Here is a 14,154-nt window from a genome sequence, read left to right on the forward strand (position 1 = left end):
AGAAACATAGGCAAAATGACTATTATAACCAAAATGAAAAATACTGTTCAATTTAAAAAATGTACTTAAACAAGAACCTGGAAAAATTTATGATATGCATAACATCATTCAAGCAAAATTACACTAGTATTACATAAATCAATAGTTTATAAAGGCCTCAATATGGCAAAGTTTAGAAATAGGTAGTATGCATGCACATAGTACAACAAAAAGTCTCTTTATAAAACAGCAGTTTTTTTTTTTTTTTTAATGCTTGTACAAAGGGATAAAGAACAACCACAAACATATTTCATCTGTTAATACATTATGACAGCTAAAAGTCAGTCATGTCTATCAGAGGAACAAAAAGCCCTCCATACCTTATGAATAAATCTTTTGTGCCTTTAAAGATATTTGTATAAAAATGCTATACTTTTTTTTTAATACAACTTAAATAAATCGTACTTGTTTCCATCGAAATTTGAAGACATACAAGTGAATGGGGTCCATGTGTTTTGCATAACTAGAGAAATCAGAGTATCAGAGTAACTGGTCAGCGTGTATACTCTCCACCTTTGATAATGGGCAGATGATTGTTCTTTCATAACTTGGAAAGTCATTTAAGAACATATTTTGGATAGGGCAGATAATAGACTAGTCATGTTGTATATTGAAAATATCTGCTGATTACTTTACACCATAACGGCTGCCTTGCCTATTCCTTTTGACTTCACGAATAGAATGCATTCACATAATTGAAATTGTGTCACCAATTTGTGTGCTTATATTGTATTCTTTAGTGTTTTTTGTGTTAAGGGGTTGGGTTAATCCTCCACAAAATGCATGTGACTGGGAGGAAATTCCTAAGACATGAGTGCCTGATGCCCTGTTGTGTTCTAGACTGGCTATTGACCTCAGGACCGAGGGAAAGCAAAATGTCTTATCCCATAGCAAGTATGATCTTTCCACTTTCAATTATATTTTTGCTATGTTATATACCTAAATATAACTATGTTTATAGGGTGCATACTTTTAGTATATCACAATAGAGTCCACTAAATTTTGGAAAATGTAGTCATATGTGTTCATGCAAATTATTAGTTTTGTAAATTCTTAAAGTTTTTTTTTTTCTTAAAATTCTCATCTATCACTTGGCAACCTAAGACTAATTTCAAAGCTGGTGATGTGGAATTTGTAAGAGCTATATATTTTCAGCAGTCTGAATCAGTCTTAAAGGGCACAAAGAAGAGAGTTGACTATTCAATTGCTCTTCCATAAACTGCAACAGAAAATTAACTGATATTGTATTACAGCTTTCAGACCATATAATGAAAATGTGCAGAGATTCTCTTTGTTGATTAAGTAGAACCAAAGAAGTTCATATAAAATAGATTGCTCATATTCACACTACAAAGGAATATGTTGTTTTTAATTTTAACAAATTCAAAGTTGTGTCATCAGCAGCATTGTTGTAAATTTTACTGTAGTGCAGTTCTTTTTCATAAAAATACCATACAAATGGTCAATCAAGAGTCATCAGCAAAAAATAAAACCCAGAAAACTCAGAAAACAATTGACCAGAAAAAAGATAAAGGAAGAGGTAATGCTGATGCCAAAACAAGTAGAATACTGTTGGAACATACAAAAGTAATCCTTATATTTTATACATTTGTACAGCATATAAAAGGTATCTCTGATTATGCCACTGTTTCTCTGATTCCAATTTCTATTTTCTTTGGAAGCAGTTCTTTCCTTTCATCAACACTTCCTAAGGAGTTTCGACAGTTTTGCCCATCCATATACAATTTCGCATATACTGGATTGGAGTAATTTGTTGGCTGAAAGAAAAAATAAATATGTTTTTATTACCTGTCTTGACTACCTTAATTTATTTTCTATGACATCTTTTAATGTGCATTGTACTTAACTTACTAAATAATAATCACATAAATGTAATTTAAATTCTGTTTATACGCTTTCATCAACTTTAGCATGTATGAGATAAAAACATAATTGTATGTTTCTCAGGTAACTTGTAAACCGAAGGGGAGCTTTGACATATTGAAAGCCTAAAGAAATGTTCATTACAGGTATATTGACTGCAACTTTATATAAAAGCAGGAAACATTAAACCAAATTGTCTTATTAACTTAACCCAAGATTGTTACATAGTTGCATTTTTAAATTTTGTCTTTCCAGAACAGAATGTTAAATCTTTATCATAATAAAGAAATATTACATTTTTTGATCCATGCAAATGAGACAAACATGATAAAAAATGAGAATGAAAAACAGCTGATGGGAGACAGGTACAAGGGTGAGAACATTCAATCCTGAGAATCTTAATATTGTCTTTAATCCCTCTCCTGTCTAATATGAACCATGCCATTTTAGACAGGGCTTCCCTGGTGGTTTAATGGTGAAGAATCCTCCTGCAATGCAGGAGATGTGGGTTTGATTTATGGGTCAGGAAGATCACTTGGAGAAGGGAATGGCAACCCACTCCAAAATTGTTGCCTGGGAAATCCCATAGACAGAGGAGTCTTGCGGGCTGCAGTCCGTGGGGACGCAAAAGAATCGGACGTGACTTAGTGACTAAACAACAACAAACTTTAGACAAAGCCCTTTTCTCTAGAAACCAGTTGCTTAAAAAGTTTTTAAGAATGGTTTCATACACCATTTCTAATGTCTCCATATGATGCCACATTTTGTAGTGTATTTTTATTTAAAAGGACATCAAATTTGCAGATACTAAACAAAGCATCTTAATAGAAAATAAAGCCAAACATAAATTTAAATGTAAAGTTTACATTTCTGGCTAGAGATTTCTATTCTAAGAATAGCAAATGCTCATGTTTATTGCTACAGAGCTTTAACATTTTCAAATTTTGGAGAAGAGATATTTCTACTGAATAGCTTGCCTAAAATGATAACATTTTTTCACATGTAATTTTGCATAAGCAAGACATATAAACTCCCAAGTTTAATGCAGTTAAAAAACCTTTTGTTAATTAAAAATCATTAAAGATAAGTCCCTAGCTAAGTCTAGTAATCATTTTTGATTGTGAGGCATTCTCTGATGGAATGGATATGGAGTAATGAATTTTCTCTCACCCCAGCAGTTAGTGGTCCTTTCAAATCAGAGTTTAGGTAGATGGGCGGCGCTGTGTGTGGAAGCTTGAAAACACTGGACCCTCCCCCTATGTACCTGGCCTGTGTATAAACAGAGAATTTTAGTTTCTGATCTAATATCATGGAACTATTTTCATTGACACAAACTCATGTTAAGTCATAAAAATAACATAAGCTATGTTCTTCAGCCCTGGGGCATCAACAGTATATTTATGGTAGATTCAATAATTTATGAAACAGCTATTAATATTATATCCGTGCTTTACAGTAGACATGTCTCTTAGTCTAGCTTACTTATAGACATAACATGCACCTAGAAACTTCCACCCATTTTCATTTAACTTCATTCTCCCTCCCCAAAAAACCATATATTTGCTAACAGCCCTCTGAAAAATGCATCAGCTTCCCTCACCTAAGGTTTCTGTTTGAAAAGTTCTGATAGGAGCCCATTCCAGACATTCAAATATCTGACTGGCTCTAATTAAAGGTTCATGACTTCTATATTTTTAGAAAATACAAATGAAATTTAAAATGTGAGATATAAAAACAAATTGTGTTTTGTTTTTTTTTTTAGAAATCTGACTTTTTAGTTTAAAGCAAATTAATTAGAAATCAGATTGGCTTACTAAACTCCATGCAAGAACAATGGTTTTAGAATTTTTTTGGGTCTAAGGGCAGAAAAAGTCAATCTGGTACACTCATATTCATGATAGAATACTTATTAGTGGCCAAAAAGGAAATAAGAAAGTTAGATTAAATGTTGAAGGATTTTAATGAACATACATATTTTTAAAAATCTATCAACTCTTAATAATGAATGATCATAAAGTTTGAGACAAGGACAAAGATCTGAGGAAAAAGATTTTAAATATAAAATCAGGTCTATCATCTCTTTATTTCCCCACAAATTCTCATTTAAAAGATATTAAAAACAATCTAAGGACTGAGATAAGTTTGTGTATAAAATCAGTAGATACCAGTTCCCCTTTTCTGAGCTTTTTAAAGTATTCTGTGAATGTCTTTATACACAAACCTTTTTAAAATAAAATTTATTAATTATTTCAATTAATTTTTAAGGTACCATTGAGGGAGAAATTTATCCATTTCTGAAAATAACAGATACATTCTACAAAAGTCTTTACGTGTCATGAAATTTGTATTTGATCACATCATAAATATATCAAACCACTGTAACAAGTGGAAAATCTATGAAAAATATTTCATCATCAAGGTTTCTTTGGTGTGGCCATCCACTTTTCAAAATTGTCTATACCTATAAACATATTTTCTAAAGTTACTTCTTAGATAACCATTCATATTTCTCTTTCAAACATCAAGAGCCAATTTCTAGAATAAATTCTAATAGAATCAGCCATCTAAGTCATATTTAATGAAATTTTGGTCAGTCAGTCAGAAAACTGGTAAATAAATATTTATTGAATGTTATATGCTAAATATATTAACAATATGCTTGAGGGGCCCTGAAGCATACTTTTATCTTCTAGAGTAAATATTAAAAAATAAATGAAAAATTAAAAAACTATTCCCTTTAAGTATCCAAAATTGGCTTAATTCTATCAGTAGAAATAAAATGATAGGGAAAGTGAGAACTCTCCTGTTCATAAGAAGCGTATGAGATATATCCTCATCAGTTCATATTAAGTTTACAGGTACTTTATTTTGTTCCTAACAAAAAATTACTTGAATATGAGAAGTCTATTGATTAAGAGGTCTTTCTCCTTTATACAAAAATTATCAAACAACAATATGGACAGTATGTATAGTTTTTTAGTTTCAATAGAAAACATTGAAACTTAGGTTATGAGGATTTATTTCATGACAAAGTTCAAATGTAGAAGTTAGTAACTGAATTAATAATTTATAGTAACTGAAAATTATTTCTAATGAAGAAAATATTACAATATCTTCTGATAGGATAACATTTTTCCCATATAATAATGATTGATTTCTTTTCATAGAAATGAATACTTCTTCAATTTCAGGTCACCAGTTTTGGGCTTAGAAAGTCTGGCCATGTATTCAGAATAGATTAAATATATGAGACCTTTTCAATTTCTCTGGGAACAGCTGTTGCTATGAATACAAAGCCATGTGGTTAATGTAATTATTTAATATAAAGGTGCATTTTGGATATAACACCTTTTATATGTCAGAATGTAAAGAACCATTTAATTAGTGAATAAAGAAGCTTAGAAAATCATTCCATATTAGCAAACTGATGCTCTTAATTCATAGTAAGATATTCATAATTATCATGGAAACATTTGGATAATAAAGTGAAGCAAATCTTTTCAAGTTTACATAGATGTTATATCATTTATCTTTTTTTTAATAAAAACTTCCAAATTGAGCATTCAGTACTAACAGAAATTTTTAAAAAACAAAAAAACTGTGGGTTTTTAGGATATAAATATCACAGATAAGTCTCAAACCAATAAGAAAAATATTACAGCAGGTAGAAAAATATTGTTTAAAAGTGATATGATTATAAACAAATCCAAAGACACAGTTTAGTGGACTCTTCAGTGAAACATTATTGGAAATAAAGTACTTATTTTGGCAATGAAATGCTGTACTCTTTTTTTTTTTTGGTAAATTTAAAAAATAAATTTTAATAAAACTTAATTTCACCAGACTTATATTTAGATGTGCCAGAACCTCAGCACATTTGACTAAGACATCTATGCTTATAAATTAAGTGAATACATATTTTCTAAAATATGTTACATTAACTTCATGCTTCAGGTGAATGCAGTCCCTAATTTTATTTTTTCTTTAGAAGAGACTATAACATTCAATAAATCCTAAAGTTCTTTAATCTAACTTCAGATAAAAGAAATAGTGATGAAAATCAGAACCATATTATAGAGAAATGACTCAAGAATATTAATGCTCACAGTCCATCATCTTAAAACTTTACCTTTGCTGGATCTACCATAAAGCCGGGATCTAAAAGACCTCCATCACCGTGATCATGGTCAACCTCATACATATTATAAGATGGATTGCCAATTTCTACATTTATTCCTCCATTAATAATAGGCTGTCTTCTTATAGTTTTTGTCCTAGAATATGTGAACATTATATGAGTTGTCTAAATATCACAACATGGTGTATAAAACTACTGTATTTGCAGATTTAATGACATTTTAAAAGAACTGGTGGAGCACTCATACATAAAATACATTGAAAATAAATGACATTCATTGATTCACAGAGGGACAAAAAATTCTTACTGTTATACATCATTTTCCCAAATTATTTAGATTTAACAATAAAAAATACACTTGGAACATTCCTTGTAAACAGCTAATACTACATTAGTTGAAACTGAATATAATTAATTACCCTTTTACTTTCTACTTTTTCCCTTTTGTTCCTGAAAAACATTCATAAAAAACAGTTACAAAAAAATTTTGAAATTGTTTTCAATCCCCAAGTCATGGGGCTAAAATTCCTTTACATAATGCAAAAACTGACTTACAAACTCTAGGTTCCAGATAATCACCCCACAGACAACTCACTGTTTAAAGATCTTTTTAATTGTGCATTCATGTAAATTGAAATAATGATACTTCCAGTAATATATAAAATCAACAAATGTATAATTTATGAATGAAATACACAATTTGTGACATATAATACATAATCATTATCACTATCGACTTTGATAATCTAACATATTAATATAATAAAATGTTCTTTAGAGGTTTTTGCTGTTTCAAAGAAAAACTAATAAAATGTAAAATTCTATTGAAAGTTTAATATATTCCCCTATATTTTTTGTTAGAATACATACAATAAATGCAACCATTCTATCAATATAAGTGAAAATTTGTTTGAATTATAATTACTTAAAATGAAAGAGGGATGAAATGGTTCAGAAAACACAGAATTATGCAGTTGGAATAAGTAAATAACATTTTAAGAAGTTTTTAAAAAGCACCATTTCTATAACTATTTATGTAATTTATTTACTGTTAGTCTAGAATAGTGCCTCTTACCTTCTTTTTCTTTTACAAAGCACTAAACCAATTACCAAGGTGGTTATCAAAGTCACCAAGAGGATGAGAGGCACAATGATGGCTATGCTTCCTGGAAAAAGAAGTGAATGAACAGATGAACACACAAAATGAAGTCAAGATAGGTATAACAACACTTTATTACATCAAATCATTTGACTATTGACATAATAACAGTAAAGCTTAGGCCAAATGTCTATATACCTAGTTCATCACTACATTACTGCAAAGTCATTTTTCCTATTAAATATTTGAACTACTGGAAACATTTCTTTAGATATCTTTCATTTATATGTTATAATTAAATACCTGAGGTTAGAAATACTGACTTCTTTGTCAGTCTGAGTCTTATTCTCACCAGACATCTATTTGCAAAGATATAAGTAAATAAACTCTGACTGAATACACATTTCCACAATTTGCCTGGCTATATTTCCATCATTAGTGGTTTTTTTTTTTTTTCTCCTTTAGGTAAAAATATATGGCCATGAGTATATGTGGCAAGTCAGATGGCAGCCTGGGAAAGCAAAAGGGGCAACAGTGTCTGATTTGGATGGACCAAGGCCTAAATAATAGCTTCACAACTTACCTGAATTGAAACCTCAGAAAAGTTATTTAAAATTTGAGGCTCATGCTCTTCACCCATAAAAACAGAGACATGAAGATCTACCACATAGGGCTTTTAGCTTTCTACAAAGTAGGGGAACAAAGAGGATTCTCTTTCTCAAATTGTAGTTCCAGAACAGTTTCAACAAACTATCTCTGGGGGCTTGGCTTATTTGTAAATGTCTACTTTCCTTTTTTTTCCATATATTTATAAGAATGAGCTTAGGTTGTATCACTCATTTTCAAAATGGAATAAAAGTTCTATGGAATAGATTTTCAAAAGTGGTCATAGAAAGTGGGTCTTCTAATGAGGTGGATGAAACTGGAGCCTATTATACAGAGTGAAGTAAGCTAGAAAGAAAAACACCAATACAGTATACTAACTCATATACATGGAATATAGAAAGATGATAACGATAACCCTGTATACGAGACAGCAAAAGAGACACAGGTGTTTAGAACAGTCTTTTGGACTCTGTGGGAGAGGGCGAGGGTGGGATGATTTGGGGGAATGGCATTGAAACATGTATGTTATCATATGTGAAATGAATAGCCAGTCCAGGTTCGATGCATGATACAGGATGCTTGCGGCTGGTGCACCAGGATAACCCAGAGGGATGGGATGAGGAGAGAGGTGGGAGGGGGGTTCAAGATGGGGAACACATGTACACCCAAGGCGGATTCATGTCAATGTATGGCAAAGCCATTACAATATTGTAAAGTAATTAGCCTCCAATTAAAATAAATATATTGGAAAAAAAAACAAAAAAAGAAAGAAAGTGGGTCTTAGTTTTTTTGGCAAGAAGAATAATCTTTTTTGTTTTTTCCTAAAGAAGACAATACCTCTTCACTGATGATGTGATCCATAGTAAGATACACCTACGGTCATATGTCACTTACGCAGGAAGAAAACAGAATGCAAGAATTGCCTAACAACAGGAGAGTATTAAGTAGCTCTATCAAGTACCCAATACTCACATTTCCAACAGACAAATATCTAGTGTCCATAAGATAAAGAGATAAAGCCTTTGCTTATTTGGGAAAAGCATCTGACTGAAACTGTCAAGCGAGCTTAATTATTGTCTAAACTGAGAAACAAAGCAATACCCAAACTAGTCAAATTTTAATGTGAGGATCTTGAATGGTTTGGGAATAAAATATTGAGTTATTAAATATATGAATTGTCCTCTGCATATACATGTACAATAATGTGATAAAAAATTAATGGTGATATTAAGCACAATAAACAGCTGCTTCAGTTCAGTTCAGTTCAGTCTCTCAGTCGTGCCCAACTCTTTGCGACCCCATGGACTGCAGCACGCCAGGCCTCCCTGTCCATCACCAACTCCCGGAGTTTACTCAAACTCATGTCCATTAAGTTGGTGATACCATCCAATCATCTGATCCTCTGTCATCCCTTTCTCCTCCCACCTTCAATCTTTTCCAGCATATTTGAGATCATTTACTAAAATATCAAAAACTCTTTATTAAAGAAAGGACATATATAAGATAATCTTTCAATTTGAAACTTCAAAAATAGCTTGTCTAAAATTATCAAATAACTAACTCTGTCTTTCATGCAAGGAAAAATATGGCTTTCTTTCTTTAGTCAGTTTCTGAAATGTAATAGTTATTTTATTTTTTATGTTGTTACCAGCACTATATAATTAAGTGAGGTTGATATTACATTACCTTCTTGGATTGGGGAAAATGAACTTTATATGCATGTGTAATTATTAGTATTTAATGGAAGTAGAGAATCTGGCACCTTGGATAGTAATTAACATTTGTTCACAAATTTTAAATACCAGTGAACAGCTTGGTTTCTTTATAAACTGACTTAAGCTGATTGATCATGACTTTATAAATATCCTCACTTCATCATTTTTTTTTTCTGCTAAAATTTTTGGTAAATTTGTAGGTTTAAAATACTTACCAATATGGTTTTAAGGTACATAAAGTTACTTTCTTCTCCAAGCAATTGCAAATTATTTAGAAAATTAGATTTTACTTGTTCTACATAGTTTCTTTTATTCCTATTAAGTATAAATGCTGTTAACTATGCATGCTAGAAAAAAATTTTTAAAAGACCTTCGTTTTTCTTTTCCCCATGACAGATGGCATTTCCAGTCCCTTACATTACAAGCACTCTCTTTAAGAGCCTAGCATTCTAATATGTTCATATAACCTATCCAGGTAACTGAGATAATGTTCAATATAGTCAATAAAAAATGCAGGGTAGCAATTTGGCAAGTTTTTCTCTTTTTTTTGTAAAATAGTTTATATACATGGAAACAACTGGTAACTACATATATTTTTAGAATATAATATAGGTATTTATCAAAAGAAGTATTTTTTTCCAAGCAGTGTACATGGCAGTAAATATCATATTGTAACATATAACAATCAAGGTCTATTACAGGTGATTTTTTTAACAGTATGTTGTTGGTGGACTGTTCTAAACAGATTTTTTTAAAAAGTACACTCTGTACTTACTGGGTGGAGAGGAAATCTCAACAACTTTCTTAAAGAAAATGATTCATGTCTATGTATGGCAAAAACCACTACAATATTGAAAAGTAATTAGCCTCCAATTAAAATAAATTAATTAATTTTAAAAAAGAAAATAAAGCCAGTCTTTCTTCATAAAGTTGTTCTGAAGCCCCATTATGTAACGCTTTTCCATTTGAAAGAATTACATTATCAAATTGTTATGCTGAGATGAGACCCCTTCCATGGGAGAGGCAGTATAGCATCACAGTTGAGATAGCAGATATCTAGGCTGCTGCTGCTGCTGCTAAGTCATTTCAGTCATGTCTGACTCTGCGACCCCGCAGAAGGCAGCCCACCAGGCTCCGTCATCCCTGGGATTCTCCAGGCAAGAACACTGGAGTGGGGTGCCATTGCCTTCTCCATATCCAGGCTACCTCTATTCAAATATCTCATTAGCACTATATGCTGGGGCCAATTGTTTATCTTTGTCTAAGTTTACACATTAATAAAATGAGTGTTATCATTAACATATATATCACAGTAATGTAAATAGAAGTGTGTCTACTATACAGAAAGTGCTCATACATGTTTACTGACTAATTCAAAATACATATTGCTGTATCACTCCATGTATACCTCTATTTTTCACTTTTAACAACATATTGTAGAGAGCAGTTCATTTGTAATTTGGGGGCATTAAGCTATCTATCTTGGTTTTGTAGATAGCACAATGCCTAGGATATCATAGGGACTATCCATTTGGTTCTCATTTAGCAAATATATTTTTAAGTGTTGCTATATCCCACACACGCAACACTTACTGTACTTTGCCCTGGGGATAGAAATGTCCCTCCTCTCATGTTGTTTGATGTATACTGGAAGATGACAAACACATGGGTTTATTTAGCACAGTGATATGCACCAGCCTAGTGAAAGTATGCATTGCTCTGCAAACACAGGGGAGCAGAAGCCAACTAGATCTGGGATAGCAGAGGAGGGTTGATATGTCTCTGAAACCTGATGGAAGTCCTCTTTATTCCCATGAAAGAGAACGCAGGTCAAGCGGAGGAGGAGATACTGAATTAATCTAGGGAGAGAAATGTGAAGACCTGGAGGAGAAAAGATTAAAGAACAACAGTCTGACTGGAGAGTAGAGTGGAGGGTGTTGGAGGGAGCTGTGACTGCAGAGAGAAGCAAAGGGATGTTAGGAAGGGATGTGCAAGCTAATAATGTTGAGGAAAATTTAGGAAGTAACATCTATTGAATAGATCATTTAAGTCAATTTAGAAGGAAGTTTAAGAGTGACTCCTAAGTGTTGCTTGGGTATATTTCTGTGGCCAGTTGTGTAGACAGGAAGGCAAAATAAGGTGCATAAAAATGGCTAGCTGATTGTGGAAGGGAATGAGATTATTTTGGGAAACACTGAGCATCAGGTTCCTGTAGAATATAGATATACAGATATAGACAGAGATGACAATGATACAGATACAGCAATGGTGCAGTGGTAGGTGATGGACAGGGAGGCTTGGCGTGCTGTGATTCATGGGGTCCCAAAGAGTCGGACACGACTGAGCGACTGAACTGACTGACTGACTGATACATGCCTCAAACTCAGCAGAGAAATCAGGATTGAAGACAGAAATTTGGGAGAAATTGGCAAAGAGTTGACAACTGAGGTCAAAGAATTATAGATTGCCAAGCACAGTGTACAGAGTAGTAAATGAATTAACTAGAAGAGATCAAAAAGAAGTATCTCACAAACAAGACAGCTGTTTCAAGAGGTTAGGATGGAAACCAGAAGGCTTCATGAAGGTTAAAGAAAAGAATATTGGTTGAACTTGTAGTAGAAAAATATAAGCATAAATTATACCATTACAATGACCTCTTTTGACTTGCTGCTATATATTCAGATCTCAAGTTTGTGTTTACGTATATGCATAAATGTGAGTGTATATGTTTATGTAAATATATAATAACTAGACTGCTATTTATTAACCATTTTGATAAAATATAATTTTAAAAATCATAAAATATCATATTCCAAACTTATTTTATCCTTCCAGGGATTTCCAGGAGGATGCTTATCACTTGATCTTTTATAGTCATCCTCACTTTGCACCATTCTCACTCTTGTCCCCTTTGTGCCAGGACACTGGTCTTCTTCTCCAGTCCCTCCAGGATTCTTGTATCTTATACTCCTTTTGTTTGAAATACCCTTAGTCTCTCTCCCCTTTTTAATCATTCAAGTCAGTTTAAATATCACCACCTCAGAGAAATCACTCCTGATATCAGTTCTCTTCAGATATTCTCTATTTCTGTGCCTTTTTTACTTCCTTAATAGGGCCTATCAAGACTCACAATTATTTTCCAAAAGTTTACTTATTTCCTTGCTTTCTTTTCAAATTAATCCTCCCCTGCTCCCTGCTCTCTAGCACCTCTCAGCTTCATGAGAAGAGGCACTGTCTGTTTTATGCACTGATTCATCTTTGCGATCTAGACATTACTTGACACTTAGTAGAGGCTCAATAAATACTACCTTTGGGAGAATTAGGACAAATGCATTATTTTGTAGCATTTTTATCTCTATATTTGCAAGTTTATAATTCTCAAGGTCCGTCTAGTCAAGGCAATGGTTTTTCCCGTGGTCATGTATGGATGTGAGAGTTGGACTGTGAAGAAAACTGATCGCCGAAGAATCGATGCTTTTGAACTGTGGTGTTGGAGAAGACTCTTGAGAGTCCCTTATACTGCAAGGAGATCCAACCAGTCCATTCTAGAGGAGATCAATCCTGGATGTTCATTGGAGGGACTGATGCTAAAGCTGCAATACTTTGGCCACCTCATGCGACGAGTTGACTCACTGGAAAAGACTCTGATGCTGGGAAAAGTTGGGGGCGGGAGGAGAAGGGGACGACCGAGAATGAGATGGCTGGATGGCATCACCGACTCTGTGGACATGAGTTTGAGTGTACTCCGGGAGTTGGTGATGGACAGGGAGGCCTGGCGTGCTGTGATTCATGGGGTCACGGAGAGTCGGACACGACTGAGCGACTGAACTGAACTGACTGAATTCTCTGGTATAACATATTTTTTTTGAAACATCATGGTTTAAAAGAGATAAAGTAGGAAAACAGAAGGTAAGTATAACTCCCTAACAGATATCACACACTCCTTGTCACTACAATAAAATACAGCATCACTGTATTACTGCCCTGCAAATGCTGTGGGTATTTTTATCCTCCTTAATTGTAGCAAATATGAATAGCTTAATCCAAATATTGAGTATCCACTCCTTTCTTTAAAACTTCAGGTAAGTTTAAAATAGGAGTATATAAAAAATATTTAATCATCCTTAATTTAAAACTCTTCCAAATAAGAGTTTTCAGACTAACTTTTTCAAGTGGAAATTAAGCAAAGTTCTAGAATAATAGATGTGCTTAATTCCACAGGCTGATCTTTAGACACTTCAAACAGCAAGGGCCAGAAAGCCTCAGTATGACTACTCAGAGTTGATTAAGAAAGTTGTTCATCAATTAGAAAGGTAAATCTCCATGCCAGCTGACACAAGTGAGGGTGACAGAGGCAGTATATTCCTGATTGTATCAAGGTCCAACGATTGTGGAATGCTTCACTGTGAATAGAAAAGCAGGTTTGAAGACATGTTCCTAAAACATCCATCTTATTAAACAGATGACTTCTGCCCAAGTTCAGGGAACATTTGACAACAATTCAAAAACCACTGGAGTTTACCTGACAGAATAAAAATAGCCCTCCTACCTTAGGAAAGATTGGCTTAACTACCTTTTCTCTCTTTTCAGAGTTACTGAGGCAAGTTTCTCTTCAGCACAAATGTCTGATGATAAGTACGTTTTAATAGAGTCATTATTTGGTCAACTTCGCT

At 33.1% G+C, this 14,154-nt stretch overlaps 1 protein-coding gene across 1 annotated transcript in view; it reads right to left on the bottom strand.

Moving 5' to 3' along the window:
* Positions 1-1,676: 1,676 nt before the first annotated feature.
* LRP1B (LDL receptor related protein 1B) overlaps positions 1,677-14,154 on the bottom strand; it is a 2,241,805-nt gene continuing 2,229,327 nt past the window's right edge. The window contains exons 89-92 of the mRNA XM_088842364.1: positions 7,137-7,227; positions 6,053-6,197; positions 3,094-3,192; positions 1,677-1,817 (exon numbers count right to left, since the gene is read on the bottom strand). Of these exons, the coding sequence (XP_088698490.1) occupies positions 1,677-1,817; positions 3,094-3,192; positions 6,053-6,197; positions 7,137-7,227 (476 nt within the window). The remainder of the gene's footprint in view (positions 1,818-3,093; positions 3,193-6,052; positions 6,198-7,136; positions 7,228-14,154) is intronic.

This window comes from Moschus berezovskii, chromosome 2 (assembly GCF_049115385.1).
Source record: "Moschus berezovskii isolate FMDL1 chromosome 2, NW_MosBer_1.0, whole genome shotgun sequence".
Lineage (NCBI taxonomy): Eukaryota > Metazoa > Chordata > Mammalia > Artiodactyla > Moschidae > Moschus > Moschus berezovskii.